The 11170-nt window shown below is 38.5% G+C and overlaps 2 protein-coding genes and 1 long non-coding RNA gene across 3 annotated transcripts; 2 read left to right on the top strand and 1 right to left on the bottom strand.

The window, feature by feature from the left end:
* Nucleotides 1-42: 42 nt before the first annotated feature.
* LOC117627192 (protease Do-like 9) lies at nucleotides 43-4179 on the top strand. The gene is made up of 9 exons (XM_034359140.1): nucleotides 43-755; nucleotides 1327-1526; nucleotides 1625-1805; nucleotides 1992-2183; nucleotides 2461-2693; nucleotides 3131-3232; nucleotides 3350-3400; nucleotides 3504-3608; nucleotides 3748-4179. Exons 1-9 carry the CDS (start codon nucleotides 155-157, stop codon nucleotides 3844-3846), a joined length of 1764 nt encoding a protein of 587 aa, XP_034215031.1. The 5' UTR covers nucleotides 43-154; the 3' UTR covers nucleotides 3847-4179.
* LOC117627193 (WAT1-related protein At3g28050-like) lies at nucleotides 4112-6966 on the bottom strand. The gene is made up of 7 exons (XM_034359141.1): nucleotides 6678-6966; nucleotides 6522-6584; nucleotides 6301-6417; nucleotides 5800-6046; nucleotides 5528-5686; nucleotides 5266-5417; nucleotides 4112-4535 (listed from the first exon to the last, which is right to left on the bottom strand). The coding sequence occupies exons 1-7, from the start codon at nucleotides 6866-6868 to the stop codon at nucleotides 4349-4351; spliced, it is 1116 nt and encodes a 371-aa protein (XP_034215032.1). The 5' UTR covers nucleotides 6869-6966; the 3' UTR covers nucleotides 4112-4348.
* Nucleotides 6967-7335: 369 nt separating this feature from the next.
* LOC117627380 lies at nucleotides 7336-10125 on the top strand. Its single transcript, XR_004585767.1, has 4 exons — nucleotides 7336-7519; nucleotides 8200-8263; nucleotides 8404-8481; nucleotides 9746-10125. It is a non-coding gene; the product is annotated as an uncharacterized LOC117627380 (long non-coding RNA).
* The last annotated feature ends 1045 nt before the right edge of the window (nucleotides 10126-11170 follow it).

Genomic DNA, 11170 nt, shown 5'->3' with positions numbered 1-11170 from the left:
CCCGCATTTTTTTTTCTCTCTCTCTCTCTCTCTCTCTCTCTCTCTCTCTCTCTCTCTCCGTGTGAATCCGACCATTAATACACACGCCTTTCTCAGACACACACAAAAGGCGCAGAAAGAAAGAAATCCTCTAAATTCAAAATTAAAACCCTCAATGGGCAAACGAGGCCGTAAGCCCAAAACCCCCATCCCTGAAACCCTAGATTCACCAACCACCACCGTCGCTTCCCCGCCACCACCGCCGATAACAACCGCCGCAACGGGATTGGACGACGCCGTCTTCTCCGTCAGCAACGTCGAGATAATCGAGCAGCCTCAAGCCTCTCACCCCCACCAAGAGGGTCGCCGCCGCGGCCGACCCAAGAAGCTCCGCAAGCTCACTGACAATCCCGAGATCATGACCCCTTCCCGAAGAGTCCCTCGGGCAGTCGACAATGGCGAGCACAAGGGTTCCGTGGGACCCGCTGTGGCGGTTTCGGATCCCGGCGCGGCTTGGGAGGGCGTGGCGAGGGCGGTGCCGGCCATGGATGCGGTGGTGAAGGTGTTTTGTGTGCACACGGAGCCGAATTTCTCGCTTCCGTGGCAGAGGAAGAGGCAGTATAGCTCTAGCAGTAGTGGGTTTGTGATTGGTGGTAGGAGGGTGCTGACCAATGCGCATTCCGTGGAGCATTATACCCAGGTCAAGCTGAAGAAGCGTGGCTCTGATACTAAGTACTTGGCCACTGTTCTCGCTATTGGCACCGAGTGCGACATTGGTATTCAAAGCTTTTCTATTTCTGTTTTTGTTTTTGTTTTGCTTCTTTCTGATTTTCATTGTTATTACTTTTGAATTTTCTCTGGTTCATGATGTTTGGGAATGGGGATGGTCTCTGCTTGAGGACGTGTTCAATTTCATTTGGGTATAGTGTTAGTTCTGTGTTGTTATTACGTAGTGAAACTTGTGTCGTGAGGATGCAGGAAGTGATTTGTTTCCAGAGATTTTCCATGTCTACCATAGGAAGAATTATCGAGTATAATGGATAGATGTAAAGGATATAAACAAGCTGAAAATAACTTACATAGTACATGAAGGCATAGGGTTGGGAAACTAATGCAACGGATGAATTTCTCTAGTCAAATGTAAATGTGGTGGAAGGCGTGGATTGATCTCAACATTGGTGGAGATGGAGGGATTTTTAGTGAATGTCCATGCACATTGTGCATCAAGTCCCATTAGTGGAATGAAACACATTATGTAAAGCAAATGTTGATAACTACTTGAACCTTTGTGGATTTTGTATAATTGAATATTTGTTACATGCAAGTGTTGTTTATGTGATCTTGCAGCCATGCTTACTGTTGATGACGATGAGTTTTGGGATGGAGTGTCGCCAGTGGAATTTGGGGATTTGCCCGCGCTTCAAGATTCTGTGACTGTTGTGGGTTACCCGATTGGTGGAGACACAATTTCAGTGACAAGTGGTGTTGTATCACGAATAGAGATTCTATCCTATGTTCATGGGTCAACGGAACTTCTAGGTTTGCAGGTTATGAGAATGTAATTCTAGCATTTTTGTTAGACATCTTGCTTAGCAGTTGAAACTTTGTCCTAATGTCTTGTTTCTTTCTCGTTGCCCTTTTCCAGATAGATGCTGCCATAAACTCCGGAAACTCAGGTGGGCCTGCTTTTAATGATAGGGGAAATTGTGTGGGTATTGCATTTCAGTCCCTTAAACATGAAGATGCGGAGAATATTGGTTATGTCATACCCACACCAGTCATTATGCACTTTATCCAAGATTATGAGAAGAATGGAGCATATACGGGTAAATTTGTTACATTTTAATGTGTTTTAAGCGTTGCAGTTATATAAATTGTCATTGACATAGGCTGTCTTTCTATGTAATGTAGTTACAAACTTATGTGGGTAACAGTCAGTGGCAGCCTGGCGGTACTTAGTATTATCAGTTTTGTACGTACTTTTCATCTTATGATTGTCTATAATGTGCCAGGATTTCCTATTCTCGGGGTTGAGTGGCAGAAAATGGAAAATCCTGACTTGCGTATGTCAATGGGCATGAAACCTGATCAGAAGGGTGTCCGCATTAGAAGAATTGATCCCACTGCTCCAGAATCTCAGGTTCTGAAGCCATCTGATATTATTCTCAGCTTTGATGGAGTTAATATTGCCAACGATGGAACAGGCATGTGTTCTTATGTTCCTGCTACATACATAGATATGCATTATGGGTATATGCTTATGACATACATCTGTAATTTGTTTAGCAAGTGAAGAAATTGCATACATTTAAAGAATTTATTGTTATTCTTGCTTTTATTTGCTTATCACGCTTCTGCTAATTGTTATAACAGTGTTGCTAAGTGGTGAATTATATATTGTGTGCAACATGTCTTACCTTTCTATTTTCTCTCTTATCATACTCTATGTGACTTGGCACCTTTTTTCCATACGAGTTTCAGTTCCTTTTCGGCATGGAGAGCGCATAGGTTTTAGTTACCTCATCTCCCAGAAATATACTGGAGACAATTCAGTGGTTAAAGTTCTGCGTAATTCTGAGATTCTCAGTTTTGACATCAAACTTGCATCCCACAAAAGGCTAATTCCAGCACACAACAAGGGCAGACCTCCTTCATATTATATTATTGCAGGATTTGTTTTTACAGCTGTCTCTGTTCCCTATCTTCGGTCTGAGGTTAGTGGTTCAACTTTAATTCCCTCTGCTCGATATTTTTCTGTGTTTTCATGAACAGTGATCTTAAACCTGTTTCTGTCATTTGCTTATTGGAAGTTGAGGAGTGAGAGATTGATTAATTATTACTGCATGCAACTGTTGTGTTGCTTATTACAGTGTCTATATGTGTGTGTGTGTGTGTGTGTGTAAGTAAATACTGAAATCATCTGACGCAATGAATTAACATATTGGGGGTAGGGTTGTGTAGTACTTGCCAAATTTAAAATGACCCAATGAGTAACATGGCTTGATTGCTATCATTAGGAAATACTACCTTTGCTATATTTGCTTTTTACAACAGTTTCTTGTATCTTTAAAGTTTATGATTAGGTTACATCTGAAATTAAGATAAAATGGTGTGTGCTATCTCAGTCCAACTCTTTCTGCTCGTATTTCAGTATGGAAAGGATTATGAATTTGAAGCCCCTGTCAAGCTTTTGGACAAAATGCTGCATTCATTGCCACAATCACCAGATGAGCAGCTTGTCGTTGTTTCTCAGGTTCTCTCTCTCTCTCTCTCTCTCTCTCTCTCTCTCTCTCTCAGTTATTTCTTTCTTGGAAGGGTTGCGTTGACCCTGTGCAGACTTTTTCACGTCAATTTGGGATGTTTCTTTCAGGTTCTTGTGGCTGATATCAACATTGGTTATGAAGAAATAGTTAACACTCAGGTCGAGGATTGCACTATGCTGGCTTTTACTTTATTTTGGACTTTAGTAGCTGAATTACTTCAAATATCTGCTGTTGGACGACTTACTCTTTATATGTGTGTAGGTTCTTGCTTTAAATGGTAAGCCAGTGAAGAATCTGAAGAACTTGGCCAGCATGGTAGAGGAATGCGAGGATGAATTTTTGAAATTTGATTTAGAATACCAACAGGTTTATCATCTCTCTCTCTCTCTCTCTCTCTCTCTCTCTCTCGCTCTCTCTCTCTCACATACACACACACCCCAACCCCCTCCTTTGTGCACGTGTGCTTTCTGTCTATACCATATCCTAATTTGTGGTATTTATGCAGATGGTGGTCCTCAGAACAAATACTGCTAAAGCAGCAACTCTAGACATTCTTGCTACACATTGCATACCCTCAGCAATGTCTGATGATCTGAAGACTTGAGGTTGGACTGGACGCAGGCGCATTACGTATTCAATTTTGTAGCCCGCCTTCTGCAGTGTCTCAAATAGAAATTGTAAGACTCTGGAGGGTAATAGCTATGTTTTCCTAGTTTAGATATTTGTTTACTGGGGAGGCGTCAGGAGTAGTTGTAGACCCTCTCAGAAAAATTCGGTAGTTTTTCAGGTGCCTCATTGAGGATTGTTGCTTTCTCTCTTCTTTCGAGGGATGGATGTAAGCATGAAAACATTAAATTGAGCGACGATGATCCTCAAATTTTGTTTCTTTATACAAGTCTTCTCAACGTTGAAAGGAAACCGAATTGGTCTTTATGAAGGGAACCTCTCAATCTAGAATAGCACCTTATTCTTTAGCATCGGAGAGATTCATAAGATTTCTTAAGTTATTATATCTAAGGAAGCATAGAAACTTGGCTTAATTTAATTATAACAATATAACATTTTTCTTCAACTTATACAAGTGTGGAATGCATTTTATTTCATTTTCATACATGTTGTGTGTAGGCCTCCAAGAGAGGCGTCCTCTGTGATGATGACTGCAGCCTATCAACAACCTCATGGGTTTCACCCTGTTCCTTTTCGTCTCTCTTTTGGTCCAAACTTTTTTCCTCCTTTGATTGGGCCCATATTACTCCATAGAAACCCACAACAATTACCAGAGCTCCAATAACACTGCCACCCAAAATTAAATATATATTATTAAATGAAAACATAGTTGTATTGAGGCTTCTTCCTAATCCTTCTTTTATCATATTTGTTTTTGTTTTTTATTATTTTTTTATTTTATGGTAAAAGTCTTCTCTAAACCCAGGCTGTTATTCTTTCTATGAATTCTGAACAACCATTCAGATCTGACTGGCAGATGCACATTTTCATTATATTCACCTGCCCAATGTAAAGAGTGCCAAACTTGAACTACCATCTTTTTAGCTTTTTTTACATGTCAATTTTTTCAAACCAATCACGCAAGTTACGCATTTGTTTTCCCATTATCATATTTTATTTAGTACATACCTAAATCTAATCCATGTTTTACATGGGATTTAATAGATTATTCTTTGCGTGATGGATTAGAAAATTATGAAAGCAAAGTCCCATCAGAGACTAACATGCCCTTTATAATATGTTAAGCAATTTTCTTAATAAATGAGAGTTTTAAAGGAGTATTTCTCTTTTGTTTCTGTAATTTAACTTGCCTACTTAACTTGGACCCTAAGCACGTTAGTGGAGTATAGGTTGGTTGAGCTCTTTCACCTCCACCTATGTGGGCAGAAGTTCGAAACCCCCGGGCATTCAATGAATATTTGTGTAAATCCTCATCCCAATAAATTGTACTAAAAAATAAAAAAACTTGGATCCTAAGCACAATAATATGATAATGCCAGTAAAGAGGGGTTCTCACCTTCCAACATGGAGTGTGTCACCAAGGAAGATGGCACCCATTAAAGCAGCAATAGCAATCCCCAAAGGCTTGAACATGGCCACAAATACAGGTCCCTTCTTTTGTATGCACCATGTTAGAGTAGAGAATGTTATTACACTTCCAAAAATAGCCTGTGCAGAAATAAACCAATGATGTAAATTAGAAGCTCTTTCAAAATAAATAGGCATGAACACTTATCAGAGGAAAAAGATAGATTTAAAACTTTGTCCTATGTGCTTACTGAATACAAGATTGAGATGAGCTCCATGTCAAGTCTCAGTGCCCAGACATTTGGATTCTTTTCTACAATCAAAGTAAGTATTGCAGATTGAATGGTCCCAAAGAAGCAATAGAAGGAAACTACTGTCATCTCTGATGGGTAGCCTTTGAGAATTGCTGCCTTCAGATATAACATGAACTTAAGATCAGCTCCATTTTCAACAAGAAGTTCTGAATTGAAAAAGAAGAGTTTCACATCAATTTCAAGTGACTTGTTATATTGAATATTATTACCTGAGCTGTATTCCATATGGCAAGAGATAAGCTAGCTGTTGTAAGAAAAAGGCCTCCAGTGACCCAATTATTCATTGATGTCAACATAGTAGGGTTTGGTGGTGACGAGTCTATGGCAGGTTGGCTTGGCAAGAACCCAACTGCAGGACCCTTGTAAAGAGTGACTATCAATGCTCCTGAGATAGATACCAGGGTGCCCATGATTTTGATCTGGCTTCTTGAGTTTCTCAAATCGAACTTTTCCATTCTATAAGCAGACACAAAATCTTAAGTTCCTTCCATTACCAAAATATCTTTCCTTACTCCCTTAAACTCCCATTAAATTCCAAAATCAATTTCTTACTTGACCAAAAGATCCATCATCCATCTTATTATTTTAGATGCAACAGAATTTAAAAGTTATTAGCTTTATTTATTGTGCCTCATACCCTTCAATGATTGAAGGCCAGGCAATTTTCTGTGTCTTTGTTTCTTTATCTGTTGCAGGGAAAAAAGACCAACCTGAAGACAACAGCAAGAAAGAAGGTGAAAGCTGGGACCAAGTTGCTCAAGGCAGAAGCAAGAGTAGGAGAGCTGTAGCTTACTCCAGTGAATACACAATTCTGCATAACAGTTATCCTGCAAAAAAAAAAAACAGTGAAACTAACAAAAAGAAGTAAAAAAGCCAGAAAACCAACATGTCTAATGGTCCAAAGTGAAGGTCTTGAGATCAAATTACATACCCAGCAAGGCTGAGAAGGAAGAATTTACATATAACAGAAAAGGTTAGTGGTGGTCTCTTTTTTCTGCAAATAAGAAGAAAACAGAACACTTTACATTTTTGTTGGACATAAAAGATTGAAGAGATGAATAGGAAGATGAAGAGTTGAAGGGAAAACCTGTGGATGATGAAAGAAGAGGGGAGGAGGATGAGAGTGGCAAGAGCATTTGAGTAGACAACAAAGACAAAGTGGCTCATTCCTCTGGACATGGCTGCTTTACTCAGTGTGGTCAACCCCACATCCATAATCTCCACCATCACCATGGCTGCAAAGGGCACCAATTCCACCAAACTAGACTTCATCCCCATCTCTCTCTCTCTCTCTCTCTCTCTTCACAGAAATGGCGAGTCCCAGTGAGAGTAGCTGAAATGTGAAAATCATTGGTTCTTTAAAGAGAAATAGAATTATTACGGGTAGCAAACAAAACAGAATATTATTTATTAAAAAAAAAACAGCAAAAATATAATAATTGGGCCCTAGTCGGGCCTTGGCTTTAATTAGGTCCAATTAATTAGCGGTTGAGCTAAAACGGGCTCCTTTAACTCCAATGGCCCGCGAAACCTTTACTATTATTTGCTTTTCTTTTTCCTTTTTTTTTTCTTTTTTTTTTTTTGGGTGAAAGTGCTATAATTTGTTTTCTGTGATTAATTTTTGCTCAAAATTTTTTTTACATGGAAAACAAAGTTTTTAACAATTTTAGTTGGCACCGCATATTTAATTTCAGACCACCTCAAGTCTTGCTTGCCACGTAATCACATTATCGTTTCAAACACGTGCGTCTGCGCATGTGGACATTCACCCCCCAACGCTCTCTTCCTTTCACCCACTACCCGTGGTTTCTTCATTTTTTTTCTTTCTCCAATTGAATTTCTCAATTTCCCATATTCTTTTTGTGTTTGGTTCCCGCGAATCTCCAATCAGACAAGACAAAGGGTCGACCCGTTAATTGAGTTGCGCTGGTAAGATTCCCAGTTGTCCTCTCTATTTTTCTTTACTAGCAATCTGAATGAGCAAAAGTTTTTATTAATTTTTTTTTCTTTGTTTATGGTTGTCTGGGTAGGCCATAGACCTTCATACGATTGCAGCTTCTATTTAAATGTTAGACTTTGCTGCACTTATACATTGATTGCCAAAATCTCAGTGTCGGTTTCACGGCAACTTTTTGCTTTTTTTTTTATTTTTAAAATTTTGGTTTGGGGGGGGTTGAATTGCTATAACCTCAAACTGGGCATGTCTAGGAAATGGTTAAGAAGGAAATAATAAAGATTGGAATGTTCTGGTGCGTTTGGTATTGAACCCACTATAGCTTGAACTCGAAGTTTTATTTTTCTTGAGGGGTCATGCTGTGGAGAAAACAGTGGCATTGCATTTTTCTGATCATATTCATATTGTGATGATGAATCATTGCAAATTTAATTGCTGTTGTGGATTTTAAGATTGTCCTGTAAGTGTGATGATGTGATCTTTTTTCTATGTCTGTAAAATCAAGCGGCATTTCTAGTTTGTTATCCATTGTCAAGTATGCTTGCATATTACAAACTTTTCGATGATAAATTTGTAGCTTGGAAATGTCATAGTAGTATAATGCTAATATGCTATTGGGATATATAACAAAAGATATGTTTATTTAATACTTCAGGAAAGCAGTGTTTGAAGGCTTTCAACTTTGTGTATTGACACGCTTAATTTGTCAGCAGGAAAAGGTTGAGCCACCGACCCGCATCTACTATTTCATTTTCTTCAACTTTCTCAATCTCAAACTTTCTCAGAGTCCAATTTAGGGCTCTCGACCCCAAATTCATTCTGGTTCTGAGCCGTTTTCTCTGCTTCTCACATTTTGTAGATATGGAGAAGGTTGAGCCCACTTTAGAAGTATTCTATGAGGAGAAGAAGCGGGTCAAGAACCCTTGGGTACCAGTTGGTAATTCCCATTTCGATTCCTTTACTATTATTTGCTAGAAGTTGTTTTCTGTGATTCATTTTTATCAATCCTTTAAAGTTTATGTATATATGCGATTGTAAAGTTTGGTGCTTGATGAGTTTTATCGATGTATTGTTTGATCTTTTGGTGGATTTGGGATATTTGAAACTAATAATTGGGATTCTTAATTAACTGCATTTAGTTGAGAGAATTTCTAGTTAAAGTAACTTAATTAGTGAAATGAGAAAACTCTAAATAGTTAAGAGAACTTATAGTTTAACTCTTGTTCAATTTTCAGAAGTCTGTGCCCCAGCTCAGAGGCTAGTAGAAATTGTAGCTCTTTCTTATCTGTGTTAGGTTGGTGGACGTTAAAGTATGAGCTGGTTTAGTGTGCTTATTGATTTGTTGGCCATTTAGGTAGAAAGAAGACAATGTTTTGTTTCAAATCTGAACTTCTCATAAATTCTTTGTCCCCTATATCTTGTATACGGATTTGGAGAAGTTTCAGGCGTTTTGTCTTAGTAACCAGCAGTAGCTACGTATTTATTTGAAAAGAAAGGCTTATTGAGTATATATTACAGTGGAGCAGGGGAGACCATGTCTCTTAGCAAGATGCAAGAAAGTTTGTTATTTTGATATGATACCAGTTCCTTTGTTGTTAGGGTCCTGACCTGCAGAAGGTTAGCTATGAGACTCATGTTTTTAGTGTAATATGTGGATGTTGCTACCTTTTTGGCGCCTAACTTGATGTTTAATCAGGTGTAGACTTTTGTTCTTTGTTGTCTTAGTGTGCTAAGTTGAAATGCCATCAAGATGGTGAGATTGAAGTCACTTAGGTCCTAGAAAATTGTGGTAGTAGAGATAACAACTGGAGATGCGTGTATGGTGGATTTCATGGTTTGGGAAAGGAATGAGGAGGATGAGTTATGCAAAGTGTATTTTTAAGTTCTAGGGTTTAGGGATCGTCTTTTTGTTTCCCTTGAACTTGTTAAAAAATGTTTTCTTTTGTGTATCCATATGTGGTAAATGTTTAACTGCGAAGTTTGAGGATTGAGAATTGAGAGAATGATGTCAAATAAATCTGCTTTCTGCTTTCTGCCCTTTCAAAATCACTCTTGCAGATTATTTTCCAACTCCAAAGCTGTGATTTGGGTTGGTTTTATGCGGTAAGATGGCTAAGCTGGCATTCTGATGATCTTGTGCTTCTTTGTTTTTGACCTTTATGTGGTCCATTTCAGTTAACCAATAGAATTAAACTTTTCAGGGGCGTTGTTGACTGCTGGTGTGCTCACGGCCGGCTTGATCAGTTTCAGGCAAGGCAATTCTCAGCTGGGGCAGAAGCTAATGAGAGCTCGTGTGGTTGCCCAAGGTGGCACAGTGGCGCTTATGGTTGGCTCCGCATACTACTACGGGGAGAATCCGTGGAAAAAATCAAGTTAAACTATTTATGCCTTATATGTTATCATTTCCCTTCGTTCATACAATTACATTTTGTTGTTTCATGCATGTTGAAGCAAAATTAGGCAGTAGAACCAATTATTTGTCTCTGATAAGTGAGTTTCATAGCTTGCGCTAAATAAATAAACTCTAATATTGGAGGGTTTACTAAAACAAAACTTCAAATCATGAAGGTTCTTATGACAATTTGGTTGGTACGGATTTTGAGGGTTTACCAAAAAAGCAGCACACACAAAAAAAAAAAAAAACCAGCTTCTTCTTTGCAACTTCATACGTGCCATTTCATTCGAATGTGTTTTTTGAGGATTATAATTTTATCATCTTGATGAGAGGAGGAGGATTGACATCAAATCCTATCAAAATTCGGGGATTACGAGCACCGACTTTACCGTTATCCCCGAGATTACTCTTTTGATTTCATTCCACTATTTGATTAAAACTCTCGGGTTATAATTTGACAAGAAATGAATATTCCTTGTTTCTAATTTGAAATGCACTTCCCATTATTTTAAGGAATTAAATTTTTTTTGGCCAAAAATTAAAATGTTCATTACAATAAATAAAAACCCCTAACATGCAGAATTTAGGGATGAAAATGGTCACCATATTTATCATTGAATAATGCTATAATTAAGAACAAGATTAAGGGAAATAGCTTAAAATGACACCCATTTCATAATTTTAACTAAAAATACCACCCCTTCCCAATTTTTGTACAACTATCACCTATAAATATAAAATTATTGTCCACTTATTGCTGATTTTTCACAAGTTCAGGAATTTTGTTCTCTCTTAGCTCACACAGCCTCTCTCCTTCTGGCACATCTCTCTTTCTCTTTGGTATCTGTCTATCACAGCTCTCTGTGTCTCTCTTGGATCTCTCTATCTTGGCTCCCTCTCTCTTGGCTCTCTCTCTCTCTCTCTCTCTCTAGCACAACTCTCTGTCTCTCTCTTTGCTCTCTTTCTCATAGCGCAGCTGTTTCTCTCTCTAGCTTCGTTATGTCTCTTTCTCCCCTATTCGATCTCTTGCTCTCTGTTTGGAATCGCGAACCCCTCCCTTTAGCTATGTCTTCTGAATAGTTGCTTGCAACCTTGAAGCTCTAGTGGATTGCCGACCTCGAAAAGGTAGTGTTGATGGTTATTTTCTTAATATCAGTGGGATTATGTGAAATGGGTTATAGTTTGATTGTTTGGGTTTGTGTTAAATTCGTTTTGGCTTTAATTTCTTTGG

The sequence above is a fragment of the Prunus dulcis genome, chromosome 5 (assembly GCF_902201215.1).
Source record: "Prunus dulcis chromosome 5, ALMONDv2, whole genome shotgun sequence".
Taxonomy (NCBI): Eukaryota; Viridiplantae; Streptophyta; class Magnoliopsida; order Rosales; family Rosaceae; genus Prunus; species Prunus dulcis.
The sequence above is the reverse complement of the archived record's forward strand: the minus strand, read 5'-3'. Positions and strand labels throughout refer to the sequence as shown.

What these genes read in the sequence shown, in the direction of transcription:
- LOC117627192 (XM_034359140.1), top strand. Translation starts at nt 155, where the DNA reads ATGGGCAAACGAGGCCGTAAGCCCAAAACCCCCATCCCTGAAACCCTA. An exon ending in CGGAACTTCTAGGTTTGCAG is followed by an intron (nt 1,527 to 1,624) that starts GTTATGAGAATG and finishes GCCCTTTTCCAG; the next exon opens with ATAGATGCTGCCATAAACTC. An exon ending in TTGATTTAGAATACCAACAG is followed by an intron (nt 3,609 to 3,747) that starts GTTTATCATCTC and finishes GTATTTATGCAG; the next exon opens with ATGGTGGTCCTCAGAACAAA.
- LOC117627193 (XM_034359141.1), bottom strand. Translation starts at nt 6,868, where the DNA reads ATGGGGATGAAGTCTAGTTTGGTGGAATTGGTGCCCTTTGCAGCCATG. An exon ending in TCTTCTTTCATCATCCACAG is followed by an intron (nt 6,585 to 6,677) that starts GTTTTCCCTTCA and finishes TCTTATTTGCAG; the next exon opens with AAAAAAGAGACCACCACTAA. An exon ending in CCATATGGAATACAGCTCAG is followed by an intron (nt 5,687 to 5,799) that starts GTAATAATATTC and finishes TTATATCTGAAG; the next exon opens with GCAGCAATTCTCAAAGGCTA.